Here is a 15,859-nt window from a genome sequence, read left to right on the forward strand (position 1 = left end):
CACAATTATTTAAGAAAAAAAGTGTGTTCCTGGGGGTACAAAGTTGTATTCCCAGAGGAGATTAATATTAGCAATGCAAATGAATAACAGTAAAGGAAATCAGAAAACTTCTTTTGAGTAATTAACTGTAAAATCACCTTTGTGATAATTCAGCTTTCCTGGACAGAAAGGTGAAGGAAGAGAATTCTGAGCTTAAAATATACACAGTAGCACATCCAAATAAAGTCCTCTGACAATTTGTCATTGTTTGACTGAGTCTTTATTTGTTATTAGTACATAAATTAAATCAGTGCTTTGTAAAATCCTGCTGAAATAAAGGCAATAATGGCATACAAAATCTTGCAGTCTTGTAACCCATGGAAAACTATATATCAGAATACATTTAGAAATGGTAACACAAGCTTTAGAGAACAAAAAAGCAACGAAAGAAAAACTACAAGTAATTGGGTAGTTACCAAGTACTATAGTATTCTGCCTGCTTTGAAATTAGGATTTTCCTGATTTGTTACTTTGTTACTTTTAAATGAATCAGAAGAATGAGCTACAAACAAATGCTGAATATGACAGCAAAAAAACCAACTACTTAAGACTCAGAAACCATTATTATCAGAAGCTCTTAAAGCACAAGATTAAAGTACCTTAAACAGAGGCACAGACATTCTCTTTATATACTGCAAAAAACTGCCAGTAATTTATGATCTAATCACTTTTATCACATGCATGAAATAAATGAATCGATATATTCCTGCAATTCAACATGAACTTGCAGTTCTCTCTCCTGCTGTGTAAAGAACAAAGGTTTCTGGCCAGTGCCAATTGCTGGGACAATATGTGTTAAAGTGCATGTCCTCAACTGGCATGAGCAACACCACAGTTACCCCTAGCTGAAGTAAAGGGATTGCCTGCATCCTGTCTGTGCTTGCATCAGTCCATGTCCACACTTGCTGGAAAATGTGGAAAACAGGGGCAGCTGTTCTTGGGCACAACCTGAGAGGAAAAGATTGAATTCCTTACTATCCAGCACCTCATATGCTCATTTTTGTCTCATCTGGCAGTATTTAGTTGGTATAAAAAATAGTATAGAATAGCATTCTGGGATGGACTGAAGCACAAACAATTGGGGCTGAGAACTGGCCTACAGAGGCTTCCTAGCACTAAACAGAAGCCCCAAAAAACAGCAGTTACATTTAGCAGCTAACTTGGCACTTCACCTTCATGGGCACACGTTTCAGACTCAGCCACGACAAGAACATGCATCTCTAACACTGTTAAAGAGAAAAGCCCTGGAATAGCTTCATTTTCCATCCAAAAAAATCTCAGAAGAATTAAGAAAACAAACTAACAAAATGATTAAACAAGTCACAATGTTGATTAATTTTTTAAACTTTTTTAAACTTTTCCCCACACTGAGCTGACTGCTTTGCAGACTGAAGCATAGATCACAAAGCAGTCAGCCCCAGCTTTAAACAGTTTACAATCTAAGAGATTCTTCAAAGAGAAACGATCATTTCCATTTTCCAAAGAGATGAAAGAAGGGCACAAAGCTGAAACTACTCATCTATATTTTCACATTGTGCCAGTATCGGTGACAGAAACAAAACTTGGGGAATCTGAGCTACAGTTACCTGAAGAAATTAACAGTCTCAATTTTCTTATGAAAAGCAAAGCTCAGTAGGGAACTTTCAGTTTGTAGAAATTAAGATTTACTTTCAGGCCAATACTTCTGATTACACCATTCATTTTATTAATGACAAAGTAATTATCTTTACTGTTAACTCTTACATGTTGTAACAAGGTCTGTAAACTGCAAAAAACTGTTGTGAAGGTTAAAATGCTCTGATAGAGAAGAAACAAGAGAATTCAGTTAATAGACAATGCTGGACATGGACAGAAAGAGATTCTGTTAGCGAAAAATGAAGCTATTTCTGAGATGTCTTACTGCTTAGGGATGTACACATTTGAAATATTCTGACAAGAAAGACCTGTAATACACTCAAAGCAAAGCTCTCTGCGCAACGCTGTATCAGTTGGTAACACCAGACATTTTGTTGTCACTAATCTGAGATAGGCCCCTCATAGCTCACAGCGCTGGACACACACTCTGAAAAGCACAGCGTGTTTGTTCTGACGTCCAAAAGTGTGATTGGGATGGGGAAGGAGGGAGTCACATGGCTTATTGCTGTCACCAGTCAGGACACAGGGCACCTATCAAGGTACACATATCTACAACACACATTAGAGATTATGACTTTTTTTACCACAAACTCGTCCCATGAATTTACCCCAGTAAAAGTGAAAGACCTGCTTGGCCTTCCTGGTGTTTTCATCTTGGGCTTGGTTCACATGCATTACTTCCTCCTACTAAATACATAACACTCAACATTTTACCAGTGAGGAAAGGTACTCAAATAAATACAGAACATAGGTCTGCCTGCAGTGGCTGTTCCAAAACTTAACCAACTGAAATCAGCAATTAAAAAACTCAAGCAATGTCAGTGCATTGCAAATTTGTATAATCATGAGAATAAATAACGTGCAGAGATGGTTAACCAATAGCAGAAAGAAAAGGGTTTTCTTCAAAATAATGCACAAGCTTATATTCATCCTTCTCTCAGAAGTGGAAAAAATGTTCTTTGCAGATTGTCTCAGAGAAATATATGACATGCAGTATTTCATTACTTAAAAACTAAATGTAACCACAACTGCGTCAGGATGTTATCATCTGCCACCTGGTTCATCTCTCAGCTTTGTTTACTTTTGTCATATAAAGAACAAACTCTACCCTGAAAGTAGCCTGCAGCTTCTATCAAGATTTCTAGGCCTCCTTCCATTCCTGAGCCCCACATTCTTCAAGGATTTGCCCACACATAACTTCTGAGGCAAGTACTATCACCCCCACATTACAGAGAAGAAAACTTAAGTGCAAAAAGTGCTCTCATTCCAATGAGAGTCAGTGGCAACTCTAATAAATATCATCTGCTCAATTTTAGTGCTAAAATTCCAGTTTGTGGTCACACTAGGAGTCCTTAACACAACAGAGAACAGAGCTAAACTGATTCCACGTCCTGGGCTTGATTACAAACCTTGAAAACTTGGAAACAAAGAATCTAATTGCTCAGTCAAGAAGAACATTCAAGACTAAAACTGTAATTATTGAGCTTTATAGCATGCAGAAGACTGGGTGACTAAAAAAATCATCGAAAGAAAAGTATATTTCTGTTTCAAGTATTTAGGTTAAGATTTTATTGTGCCAACATTCTTCTTATTACCAGAATAGTTACTAAAATTACAAGACCACCATAAGTGATTCCATATGACAGTTTTCTTACGGTACACTCATTTAAAGAATTAACAGTAATTTACATGCTTCCACTAAGAAATTAAATATTGACTTTCTAGAATTAACCCTAGTTTTTTATTAGAAGACCAACCAAATGCTAACCAAAGTAAAAGGGAAATTTTTCACAAATTTTAAGTTTTGAATGAAATGATACACACTATAAAAATATGTAGTAATTAACTTCCCTTAGTTCTTTATTGACCCTCTGAGAGAGGGCTGAGAAACCAAGGTTCCTCTGAGGGCCTAGAGCACTTCTGCTGCTTCCTCTTCAGCAGCAGTTTACAAGAACTGTTCCACTGTATAAAAGAAATACCATCTTTCTTAAAAATTCTGTGAGAACTTCATTATTCCAGAATAAGAAATAAGTAACAAATAACTTCAAACCTCTGAAGGTAGGAGGGTCACTATGAGTCTGAACTTAAACTCCAGACTCTAAGAGGAGATGAATTAACGGATGCGTAACCTGAAAGATTAAATTCACACATCTTTGCTGTTTCTTTAAAAAAAAAAACCAAAACAAACCCAAGTAAATTAGTCTTAAATAGTTTAACAAATTATTATAATCAAGAAAAAAATCTACTGGGAATGAGAGAACTTAGGCTAAGAACCAAAATCCTGCACAACTGAAGCAGGAACACTCCTTGGAGACATGTGCTCCTAGCAATTAGGAAGCACAAGCCACAAACCACTCCACATACATTTCAGACAAGTGAGTCAGCTGGCCAGCAAAAAGCCCAGTCCACCCCACATCCTCTGCACAAGCCTGAATATCTTGAATAGACTGAGCATGTGGGACAATTGAATCAAGCATAGCAGATTAAATACCACTGGCTTTCCACAGTGCTTGGCACCTAAGAAATTTAAGCATCTTTAACTATGTTCCTTATTGGCCTAGTGCACAACTATTCAGTGAGATAGAGCTTGGACAGGGAGAGGAAATTCTGCATGTACTTTTAATTCACTCAACAGGGACATCATTGAGATTTCACAACACAAGTTTGACTACAGTTACAAAGACTAGAAATATCTGTCAAAACATAACAAAGTTGTAAAACAACTTTAAAAACGGATGACAAAGCAAGCCTAGCAGCCCAGTGTACTAAAGTCACCATAATGTGCATTTCAGATTACACTAAAGTACTAGAGAATACAAAGCCAGCATTCTCAATCCATTAAAACCACTGTATCTGATAAATTCTTATTGTTTAGCTTTTTTAGATTGTAATTTCAATGGAATGACCAAAAATGCTTGTTAGCATTAATGACACCCTGACTGCATTTAAATAACAAGCATGGGACTCCAGGAATTTGGACTTTCTTTCTCCCCTGGGGGTTTTCCAGAATCTTTCCTATCCACTCCTACATCTGAGGAAGTGTGCTTTTGTTTAGGCACTCCTTTGGGAGTGATGAACTGAAAAACATTACTTCTTGCTAACAACACCCTAACAAATCATCTTGATCCTTAACATGACCTACTGTGAGCAAACTCTGTCTGTTTACCATTACTTTCCTTGCCCTGCTAGTCATGGCAATCAAATAATACAGTCAGAACTCTGGCACCAGCACGAAAAGAACTCTGGGATCTTGCAGGTTTCCTGTGAAGTACCTGGCAGTTTCATGGCAAATTCAAATTATGCTATGAGATTTCTAAAAGGACATTTCTGAGACTTCCTAATGCAAACTGTACCACCGCCTTTGCCAGAATATTGGTGAGCAGGGATTGCTCAACTGGAGCTCAGTTTCAGGAGGTGTCAGCTCCTACTGCTTTCTTTAGATACGTCACTCCTTACTTCAATCTGCATGAATAATCACTGGAAACCCAGCTGCTAAACCAGCTAGTCCATCTGTTACCCCTGTTAATAAATGTGTAATTATGTTCACTATCACCAAAGAGCTCATGATTCACTGGGATTGTCTTTTTGGGAAACATCTACAGAACTATATTAGGCGTACATATATATGTGGCTGTGGATCCTATCTTTAGCAGCACAGACATATTAGTGTCTTCTTGGTATCTCTTCTGCCTGATGATAACATGAACCTGGTCCTTGGGGAGCAAGTTTTCAGTTGAGGCTGCTCTAAAAAGCTTAATCAGATTTAAAGCCAGGGGACCACAAGAAATCCCAATGTCATTACAAGATTTTTGTCAGTGACAAAATCTGACCTTTTGGTACCTCTCAGTTTGATGCTTCATGTTCAGAACATAAATCATTCCAGGCAGAGTATGGCTAAAGCTGGCCCAAATGCACACAAAAGAAGATATGAAATCACATGAAAAGGTTGTTTGCCCGACTGTAACCAGAGATATTTCTCAAACATTGTACATGGGTTTTAAAGGATATAAAATGTAGGATCTTTTCCTCTAGTACAGTCAGGGGTCATTGCTAGAACAAGAAATCTAGATATCTGCTATCTTGTTTCACAAAAAGAGAAGACTGATTCTGTGTTTCTAACCACTTGCTTGAAGTTTATGAACAAAATTTTTTTCATCTTTTCATTTGGTGAAAGAAGTCAATGATTTCCACTGGAGGAAACACTGGGTTCCTTTTCTCATACCTTAGTGTGGAATATCCATACAAATAAATGCCTTTCACGTGGGAACTGATGATTTGTTTCTTAAATCATAATTTCATTGTTCCAGTCATACAACACTTGAGGCAAATAGAGCATCTGCCAAGGGGCCACTGGACTGAGGAGTGTCACTGCATTAAAATAACCACACACCAGAACAACTAACATGACCAAATAAATCAATCAGACTGCCAAACCCTGCCACAGCCACGTGACAGCAGATACCAGTATGCTCACAGGCTTTTCTTTATATTTATTCGTCAGGTGAATAAGAAATGAACAAAATCCTCAGAGACAGGGAAATTTCAAGCTCCTCAATAAAGGCCAGTGATCGGGAGCTTGGGGGCAGCTGTTTGGCTCTGCAGTTGCCTAATGCAAAGAAATCTTGGCATCTAATCAGGAGAATCCCCATTATTTTAGCCAGTAAATAACAATATATATATTTTTAAATTGTCCCCCTTGGTTGAAGATAATAATGTAAAAAATTTTTCTAGTTTGTTTTTTTTTTTTTAAATAGAATGAAGTTTGGCCAAGTGGACTAAAAACAAGACTTGAAGCAAACTAGAGCAATGAGAACAGTTTCTCCTTAAAGAAAGCCAGGAAAGCCTTGTTACTGGAAAACTGCTGTCATATATGAACACTCAAAGTGATCTGAATACACGGGTAATCTTAAATGACACTGATTTCTTTATTGGAAAAGATAAAGTAGATACTTGTTTCTGAGATGCCATTTCAGATCTGTGAAGAATGATGGCTTACCTTCCTGAAATTCCCACGCCTGGAAATCTCTTCCTCTCAGATTTGCAAATCTAAGACTAAAATGCAATACTTGAATAAAAATATTCATCAAATCAAATTCAACAGCTTTCTTAATAAATATTCAAGATCCTTAACTAATATTCAGTAGTATTATTTCTCAATTTAGACTCAAATCACTTTAGTGGGAAATCTGACTGTGCCAGCCCAAACCTGTGCTCACATTCTTTCTTCAGTTCATCCTGTTTGTTTTACAGCCAGAGGTTAATAGCCCACACAAATGGGCATCATTCATTTAAAAGGCCTCTGGCTGCTGTTGCGTGTCTATCTGAACTGCAAACACAAGAAATATCCTCAGTATTTTCTATCCACCATGGGTAGACAGAACTTGAGAGCATTAGGATAGGCTGAGAGTGGAACTGCATTTTTATAATTTAGCTGCGATTGTGGTAGGTTGTACTATTTCTACAGATAATATTGCCCAGGCAGATGCTACCACAGCAAGACTTAAGGTATATACAGTCTTTGAGATGTTCCCTTTATGGATTCTAGATGGTTCTAGGCAATTTACAACAGTCTAGACAAGTAAAGGGTTGAGTTTTTCAAGCACTGCCTTCATTTCATACATAATCACTATGGAAACAAATTGCAAAGTGATACACATAAACCATATAAAGTTGGCACAAAATTATTGCTTACAATTTATATTACTTGCTTCCATAAGAAATACTGATGAATAGATTACTGTAGAACTTGAAAAGGGCATTAAAAGGATCGGTATTTTTTCTATCACAGTATGAAAGCCTTAGGCATGATCATGGAATCGGTTTGCACAGTAACAGTTCTCTTAGTGCTTGATTTTGGACTGCACTAACCTTTAAATCATTCTTGACAGGATTTTTCGTGGACACCGCTGTACTGCGACCTGCAGCACATCACAGCACCGTACTTTCTGCAGCACCCGAGGACCACCTAACCTGTCTCCTACAAATACTCCTGCATCCCCTTCAGGAATGATCCACCCTTAGCGCCTCGGGACAAGTTTGCGGGATTCAGCCACGGGCCCGCCGGCCTGCACTGTGTGTGAGCCCGGGGCTGAGCAGGGCCGAGCAGCCCTCAGAGGCGCCTCCATCTGCTCCCCTCGCCTCAGGGCCTCTCCGTGAGCTGCTAGCGCTGCCCCTCATGACCAACGCTGCTCCTGCCCCGGGAGCGCACGGGGACAGCCCGAGGTGTGTTTCGCCTGTCAGGGAGGAGAAGGAGACGGGAGCCATTTCTGTGTGCGGATGGGGCAGACGCGCGGCCACCGGCCACCGGCCCCCGCCCGAGGAAGCCTCTTTCTCTCTCTTCTGTCACCCCCCCGACTCCGGGGCTTTAAAAACAACCAGCACGGCGAGGAAAACGCGGCCGCGAAAATAGGCTACTATGCAACCCCAGCCACTGCCGCAGGGCCGCTCGCTGTCCCCTCAGCCAAGCCGAGCCGACACCGCCATGACCCCCTCCCTCCCCGCGCTGCAGCAGAGGCCAGGCCGGGAAACCCCGTGCGCGCGGGGGGGAGGGGGAGGCAGAGGGAGGAAGGAGTGGGGCGCTGTGACGCACTCAATGGTGCAATATCCTTCCGCGCCCTGGAAAAAAAAGTAGTTCCACGTTCAACGTAACCTCGCAGACCCGAGAGGTTCATACACAACCTTCGGATTAACTCAGACAGTCGCGTGACGGGACTCTCTTAGGACAGAGGGCTTAATCCGGGGGGGGTTCGTGCTTTTTTGGTTGTGGCATGAGATATATATCCATGCGCAGAGCAGAGCGCAACGAGTCCGGCAGCAGGGCGGGTATATAAGGCGGGCGCCGCGGAGGGCTTGCCTTTTCAGTTGAGGACAGAGCTGGTGGTCGGAACATGTCAGGGGGCTCCGCGGATTATAGCAGGTATGGCGGGGGCCTGGGTCCTTTCCTCATTTGGGGCCTCCGTGGATTATGTGGGGGCGGCCGGGGAGAGAGGAAAAAGTCTAAAGAGAGGGAGTGGTGGGAGCTGGAGCGCTCTGGGGGGAGGTAGGGCGCTGCGGTCAATCAGCCCTGCGCCCTGGCCCCTCCCGTTCTAGACGTTTCTGTCCCTGCGCTCCCCTTGCTCTCGGTTCAGCAACGGTTTAGCTCTAGTCCTCAGGGCTCGGTTTTCGTTACCGGCTTTTTTAGCAGTCTAGTCAGCCCTGAAAAGGACTTTATCGAAATAAATTCGTATACAGCTGAATTGTAGTTCAGATGCCTTTCTGGGGGTTTTTTAATTGACATTCTCTTTTCCCTCGTGCCGTCTGTTCGCCCCGGGTTTCGGGCCGCGCTGAGGGAGAGACCATTATTTTTTTGGGGGGGGGGGGAGGGGGAGGCCCCCCCGGGCGATCGCCCGGCGCCGTCCGCCCGCAGCGCCCGGTTTGCGCAATCCCAGGGGTGGAGCTCTCGCGAGAGTTCCCCGGCGGGGCGGGGCAGGGGGATCCGCAGCAGCGCCGGGAGCGCGCCCGCCCCCCCCTCGCGCGCTGCCGCGGGAGCGCGCGCTCGGTGCAGCCGTGCCCGCGGTATCGGGCCCGGCCCCGGGAGCTGGGGATGGGCTTTGGTGGCGCCCAGGGCACTGAGGGAGAGGGGTAGGAGTTTGCCCATTGGTAGAAGCTCAGAGCACCTGCTGGAGTAATCTGTCACGGGTCCCGCCGCTTTCGCAGCCGGGGTGTCAGCTCGCCTTCTGCGTGGTGGTTGCTGCTGTGCTAACAGCGTGTTCTCTTTCATGGCAGAGACCATGGCGGCCCAGAGGGAATGGAGCCCGATGGTGTCATCGAGGTGAGCACTTACGAACTGACCTGAGAATTTATACACTGGTGGACACGGGTACTGAATTTATTATTTTCTATGCTTTCTTCATTACAGAGCAATTGGAATGAGATTGTTGACAATTTCGATGATATGAATTTAAAAGAATCCCTTCTGAGGGGCATTTATGCTTATGGTTTTGAGAAGCCTTCAGCTATTCAGCAGAGAGCTATTATTCCTTGCATCAAAGGTATGCAATCGATTCATTAATATCAACATCGGATAGTTAGGAAAGTATTGTAAAATGCATATGTTGTTTTATTAGTATGTAGTTATAGCTATTTTTAATCTTCATTGGAAAAGTGATATGATGGTACACCATCTTTCGGGACTGACCTGAAATGGAGAGAACTCTTTAGTACTGATCACTTACTTCAAGGGGAATTAAATAAAACTAACATAAATGACCCGTGTGGGAGCAGTAAATGTGTATCCTACTTTTTTTAGGGTATGATGTGATTGCTCAAGCTCAGTCAGGTACTGGCAAGACAGCCACATTTGCTATTTCCATCCTGCAGCAGTTGGAGATTGATCTCAAGGAGTCCCAGGCACTAGTATTGGCCCCTACCAGAGAACTGGCTCAACAGGTATTGATAGTGTAGTTTAAAAAAAAAAAAAAAAAAAAACCAAAAAAACCTTGTGTGTTGCATAGGTTTCAGGTTTCACAACTGTGAGACAACATTACCAGATTTCTGTAACGAAGGGGCTGTAATTAATATCTATTCAGAACCCTTCTTGTGTGAAGTAATGGAGGATACAAACTGGCTTCTGTCCCACAAGTTCTCTGCCTCCTTGAGGAGCTGAGTTGATGCACATGGAGGGTGTGCTGGGGCAGGGGTGCAGGAGCCAGCTGCTGTGCTGTGTGTAAAGCAGAGGGAGCGTCTTCAGCAGAATAGCAAAATTACTAAAGCACAGTTCTGATTGGAAACAAAAAAATTACTTGTTTAAAAGTTATTTAAACTTGAGTGCAGTTGTGCAACATGAAAATTGCAGTGCACATTTGGTTACTTAAATGGTTTTGTATCTTTGTATGCTTTCCTGACAACATAATTGCATGTCTCTTTCACCTTCAAGGCTTGGTATTCTGTTATGCTAAGTGGGTGTGTGGCAACAAAACTTAAGTAACACTTGAATTTTTAAGATAAATGTATCAGGAGTGTGGGGTCTTAAAGTGCAACATTGAACCAACCTTAAAGTAAAAATCTTACTGTCACTTTCAACTAGAATATACTGAATAGCCATTGGTATGTGACAGTTCTTCAAGGTAAAATTAAACATTCTAAATCAGAAAAAAAAAGAATCCAAAAAATCAATGGAATAAGAGCCTTTGATCAGAATGTTATGCCTTTGTTCTACTCTAAAGCTGTTGTTGAGGGTGAGGCTTGTTTTGAAACCTGGCTTATAGTGGTGCCCTTGGAGTGTTCACAGAAGATTGTCCAGGTGCTTACTGTGCATGCCTGAGCAGCTGAGAGCTTGAGCTCACTTCTGGTGGCCCTGCTTTCAGCTTAGGAATTGTCTCAGGGCAGTCACTCAATCAGCAAGTCCAACCAGTAAGGACACAAATATTACTTAAGTGCTCCTCTGCCTTGTGGTTCCTAGTGAGCAACTTGAATTATGTGAAGTTGGGCAAAGTCATTTTAGCAGCTCTCAGTTCCAAGAGCTGCATGGTCCTCAGTTGGTGTCTTGGCTTCCAGAGTCCATAAAAGCCAGTGATAATGGGGCTTAAGTTTTACTGTCCTACGAACTACTAATGGAAGGTTCTATTTTAGATTCAGAAGGTAATCCTGGCCCTTGGAGACTACATGGGAGCAACATGCCACGCTTGTATTGGCGGTACAAATGTGCGCAATGAAATGCAGAAACTCCAGGCTGAGGCTCCGCACATCGTGGTGGGAACTCCAGGGCGTGTGTTCGATATGTTAAACAGGCGCTATCTTTGTAAGTATCAATCTCATTGTGCTTTTGCTAATAAATTCCCTGGAGGCCTCATACCCACTAAGAGCTTTAGTGTATTTGTTGTCGCTGTAGAGAGTTGTGCTGGAAAGCTTAGTACTAAAGGAGCATGATGTTTGTAAAGGATTGTGTGTTTCTGAAACTTCATGAGATGCTGCTCTTTTTCCAATAGCACCGAAATGGATCAAAATGTTTGTTTTGGATGAAGCTGATGAAATGTTGAGCCGTGGATTTAAGGATCAAATTTATGAGATCTTTCAAAAACTAAGCACAAACATCCAGGTAAAAAGCTTTTACATGGTTAAAGTGATGGATGCAGATTTGGTTACAGTGTGGCTGATAACTGAGTAGTACAAATGAAAACTATTGTACAGGGTATGTGCTAACACACAATAATATATTCTAGGTTGTATTGCTGTCAGCTACAATGCCAATGGATGTGTTGGAAGTGACCAAAAAGTTCATGAGAGATCCCATCCGTATTTTGGTGAAGAAGGAAGAACTGACTCTGGAGGGTATCAAGCAGTTCTACATTAATGTTGAGAGAGAGGTTGGTATTGGTTATAATTGCTCTGGTAGGAGGAGTAAGGTTATCTTACCTTCTTGTTAAAGCACTGTACTAAAATTGCAGAAACCAAGGCTGAGCTTTGGTTTCTGCAATAATGCTAGTAGAGTAAATCCAAGAAGAAGAAAAACTATGCACTAGATCAAAAAGGACTAGGGTGGACCTCTTTCTTAATGTCCAGTGTCCTGTGTCTGAAGATTTGGTGCAACAATTGATGGGAAAACTTGACTTTGTTTCCAGGTTATACTGAATATAATAGTGTGCAAGAGCATGCTTAATTGGTTATTGTATTTGAGGTTTTTTTATTCCTTGTTCTTATGTACTGAGCTGTCTGTGTCATGGTGCATTTCCTGATCTTTGTTTTGCTCAGGAATGGAAGCTGGATACTCTCTGTGATCTGTATGAGACACTGACCATTACACAGGCTGTTATTTTCCTGAATACAAGGAGAAAAGTAGACTGGCTTACGGAGAAAATGCATGCCAGGGACTTCACAGTCTCAGCTCTGGTAAGAATTCTTATTTCCAATCACTTCTGAAATGCCCTGTATTTACTGGAAAAGAAATGGTGATGAGGAGATACCAGTGAGAAGCAGGAAAGTTATAATATAGCTGTGCAGTGCTGTATTATCGTTCCCCCTGCTTAAAGTAAAGTGCTTCCTTTCTATCCCTACCTGCTTAGTTCCCACAGCAGGTAGGGACGCTGGGTTTCATACATACCTTTGTTCTTTAAAGGACATCCTGGTTTGGAGCATTGGAGCTGTACTAATTGCAACTTTTTGTTTTAATTCTCTAGCATGGTGACATGGACCAGAAGGAACGGGATGTTATCATGAGAGAGTTTAGATCAGGGTCCAGCCGTGTCCTGATCACTACTGACTTGCTGGTGAGCATTGTCTTACGTTGAACATGCTCCTGTTACAGCCTTGTCCCAAAAGCTTCATAATTCAGTGATGGTTTTTGTAACCTGAACTGTTGGGAGCTTTTTGGAAGAGCAAAGACCATGCATGCTCCACTGTGGACTGCACAGTTGTAGTTCACAACTAATGATGTGCTTGACAAAAGCCTGAGATACATAAATTTGAAAAAAGCCCCTGACTGACATTAAAGACTTGGTGTTGCTTTGCAGGCTCGTGGCATTGATGTGCAGCAAGTGTCCCTGGTTATCAATTACGACCTGCCGACCAATCGTGAGAATTACATTCACAGGTCAGTCGGCTCTGCCCCCCAGTCAGTCCCTGTGCTGTGCTGGATGTGGGCATTGGCACACACCCTCCTCACCTGATCCTGTAGTCCTCACCAAACCAGAGGTCTTGGCATCCATGCATAAACTGCTCAGAGCTAGCAGGAAATAAAACCACTTGCGCATTGGCTTTAAACAAAGCCTTGCCTTGCACAGCTGTGGTTCTGAAACGAGGGAGGAGCAGAACTTTTGAACACTTAAAGCAGTGGGAAAACTTAGTTGTGTAACAGGTTCAGTGATGGCTGATGAACCTTGGAGGTGTGGGGAAAATGCCAGTGACTGAACTGTCTTTTGTCATGTAGGCTGTGATGTACGAGTGTGACAGTGTTACTGGTGCAGCATCTTGACAGCAGGGTCAGCTTGATCTGGGGTTCTGGCTGATCTGGACTGGCTGCTGCTGCTCAGTGACAAGCCAGACCTTTCTACTTGAGAAAAAATTGTGTAGGGCTGCCTTCTCTTGTGCAGGTTTAGCTGTTTCCATGTTGTGTGTGCTGTGCTTGCTCTTAGTGGCTTCTTAGTGGGATTCTTCTCTGTGGTGTGTGTCTCCTGGTAGCAGTTTATTTCCCTAGGTTTAGTTAACTGCTTCTAGTGACTGTCCCTAAATTAAGTAAACTGTGCTTTATTACTTGATGTAAAAAAATACAGGAGTCGATAGCAGCAGTTGATGACACAAGATGGTGCTCAGAAACGACGGCGTAATTTAGGACGTGGATTCGTAAGCGGCACAGTTTGAATAAAGAGCGAGTTGGTATTTATTTATTTATTTTGTCATGGTTATCCCCTAAGTTTTGTGAGCCCTTTCTGTGTATTTAGCTCTTGCTGGCAAGGTGCTCTATTGTGCAGTCTGTAGGAAGGTGGAGCCCATGGTGGATGTAAACTAAAACCACATGCACTGGTGTGTCAGTAACTGATGTGGGCTTAGACAAAAATGTTGAACTTGGATTTTGCTCTCTAAAGAAAACCAACAAAAACCCTAAGTTTTCCCACTGGAAACAGTTAGGTTGAATTAAAATTCTGAAATTCAGTGTGCTGTTCCATGTTATTGGATATAATTGGATGAACTTAGTAACAGTCTGATTGTTAAAACAACAGCCTGTCCTCTGTGTGCTCTGTGCTTGGGAGTGGATGCATGAGGGGTGGGTGTGCAGTGTAACCAGAGGGGAGGGAGACTGACCCAGGACCTCAGAACACAGCACCGAGCATTAAATAAAGATCTTGCTTTGCAGCCAAAGAGTAACCGTGTGTGCCCTGCTGCCTGCCACGGGATGGACCTGCTGGCCACCAGCTGCTGGTTTTTCCTGACCAGATGTGACTTGGGTGGCAGCTGGTCCTGTTAAGGCAGCATAGACTGGCCTGTGGCAGATAAGAGCAGCAGTTAATGAATGGATCTTGCAAACACATAAAGCAGATGGGAGAGGTTAACTTGGGTGTAAATGTGTTCTCTTTTTGTGCAGAATTGGCCGGGGTGGCCGTTTTGGCAGAAAAGGTGTGGCTATCAATTTTGTCACTGAAGAGGACAAGAGGATCCTGCGAGACATTGAGACTTTCTACAATACTACAGTGGAGGAGATGCCGATGAATGTGGCTGATCTCATTTAGTCCCCGGGATGAGGTGGTTGTGAATCCAGTGCTCGCTGTTGCTGAATAGGCGATTCACAACGCGCATTGTGCTTCTTTCTTCGGGGATATATTGAATCTTGTCTCAATGCTCATTACGGATCAGAAATACAGATTTTTGAAAAGAGAAGCGACTTTCTGTCGTGAGCTCTTGTGGGGAAAGCCATTGGCTTTGTCCACTTTAGGGTTAGACTGTTGGGGTTGGGTGGAAAGTCATGGGGTCTGTAAATTTTTTCTTTATTAGAAATTTATTTCCTAGTTCCATAGAAGTGGTTGTATTAGATGTTCTTTATCATTTAATAATTTACTTATGGACTAAAAGATATAAGTGCTGTATAAAGTCAGCCAATTATGTTAAACTAGCCTACCTTCCTTTATTGTATGTACTTACACCTCAGATTAAATTGGAAAGGCCTTTCAAAATCTCTAAACTTTTATAAGAGCATTAAAATTCATTTTTGTTTCATATGTATTTATTCAATAAAGTATTTAATTAGTGGTAAGTGTGATCTGGACCCTGTTGCTAAGCCCCAGCAAGCAAGCAATCATACTATTGTCTTAGTTAGGGTTAAACCCAGTAAAATTTGCCATATTGCACATGTCTTAATGAAGTTTGAATGTTCAATAAAATACTTCTATATTCACTTAAATTGTAAATAGTTGCTTCTTGGGTTGAGGGGAGGGTGACAGCAGCCTGCTCTGTTGCAGGATGGGAGCTGAAGGTGGCAACCGCTGCAGCCTTGTGTTTGTGCCCAGAGCTGCTGCACTTTGTCATTAACTGCAGGGTTGGTTCTGGACTACTACAGGGTGAGCTTCAAGTGCCAGTGTGTCCCTGGGTGACACAGCTCTGGGGTGCTGGACCTGTGTCCTTAACACTGGAACACCCTTTCATCAGAGTAGAAAATGGCTCACTTGAAAATTGGTGCTGGCTTGATGAAAAAGCTCTGCACTGCCTCATTTGTGCTTAA

At 42.3% G+C, this 15,859-nt stretch overlaps 1 protein-coding gene and 3 non-coding genes across 4 annotated transcripts; all 4 read left to right on the plus strand.

The window, feature by feature from the left end:
- The first annotated feature begins 8,479 nt into the window (after nucleotides 1-8,479).
- On the plus strand, nucleotides 8,480-15,541 carry EIF4A2 (eukaryotic translation initiation factor 4A2). Its single transcript, XM_032119437.1, has 11 exons — nucleotides 8,480-8,590; nucleotides 9,439-9,484; nucleotides 9,572-9,704; nucleotides 9,962-10,101; nucleotides 11,284-11,452; nucleotides 11,640-11,749; nucleotides 11,874-12,017; nucleotides 12,403-12,540; nucleotides 12,828-12,917; nucleotides 13,161-13,240; nucleotides 14,729-15,541. Exons 1-11 carry the CDS (start codon nucleotides 8,562-8,564, stop codon nucleotides 14,871-14,873), a joined length of 1,224 nt encoding a protein of 407 aa, XP_031975328.1. The 5' UTR covers nucleotides 8,480-8,561; the 3' UTR covers nucleotides 14,874-15,541.
- Nucleotides 9,815-9,885, plus strand: LOC116449132. Its single transcript, XR_004242253.1, has one exon. It is a non-coding gene; the product is annotated as a small nucleolar RNA SNORD2 (small nucleolar RNA).
- Nucleotides 12,065-12,245, plus strand: LOC116449130. Its single transcript, XR_004242251.1, has one exon. It is a non-coding gene; the product is annotated as a small nucleolar RNA SNORA81 (small nucleolar RNA).
- Nucleotides 12,622-12,749, plus strand: LOC116449133. The gene has a single exon (XR_004242254.1). It is a non-coding gene; the product is annotated as a small nucleolar RNA SNORA63 (small nucleolar RNA).
- Nucleotides 15,542-15,859: the final 318 nt, after the last annotated feature.

The sequence above is a fragment of the Corvus moneduloides genome, chromosome 10 (assembly GCF_009650955.1).
Source record: "Corvus moneduloides isolate bCorMon1 chromosome 10, bCorMon1.pri, whole genome shotgun sequence".
In the NCBI taxonomy this organism is placed as follows: Eukaryota; Metazoa; Chordata; class Aves; order Passeriformes; family Corvidae; genus Corvus; species Corvus moneduloides.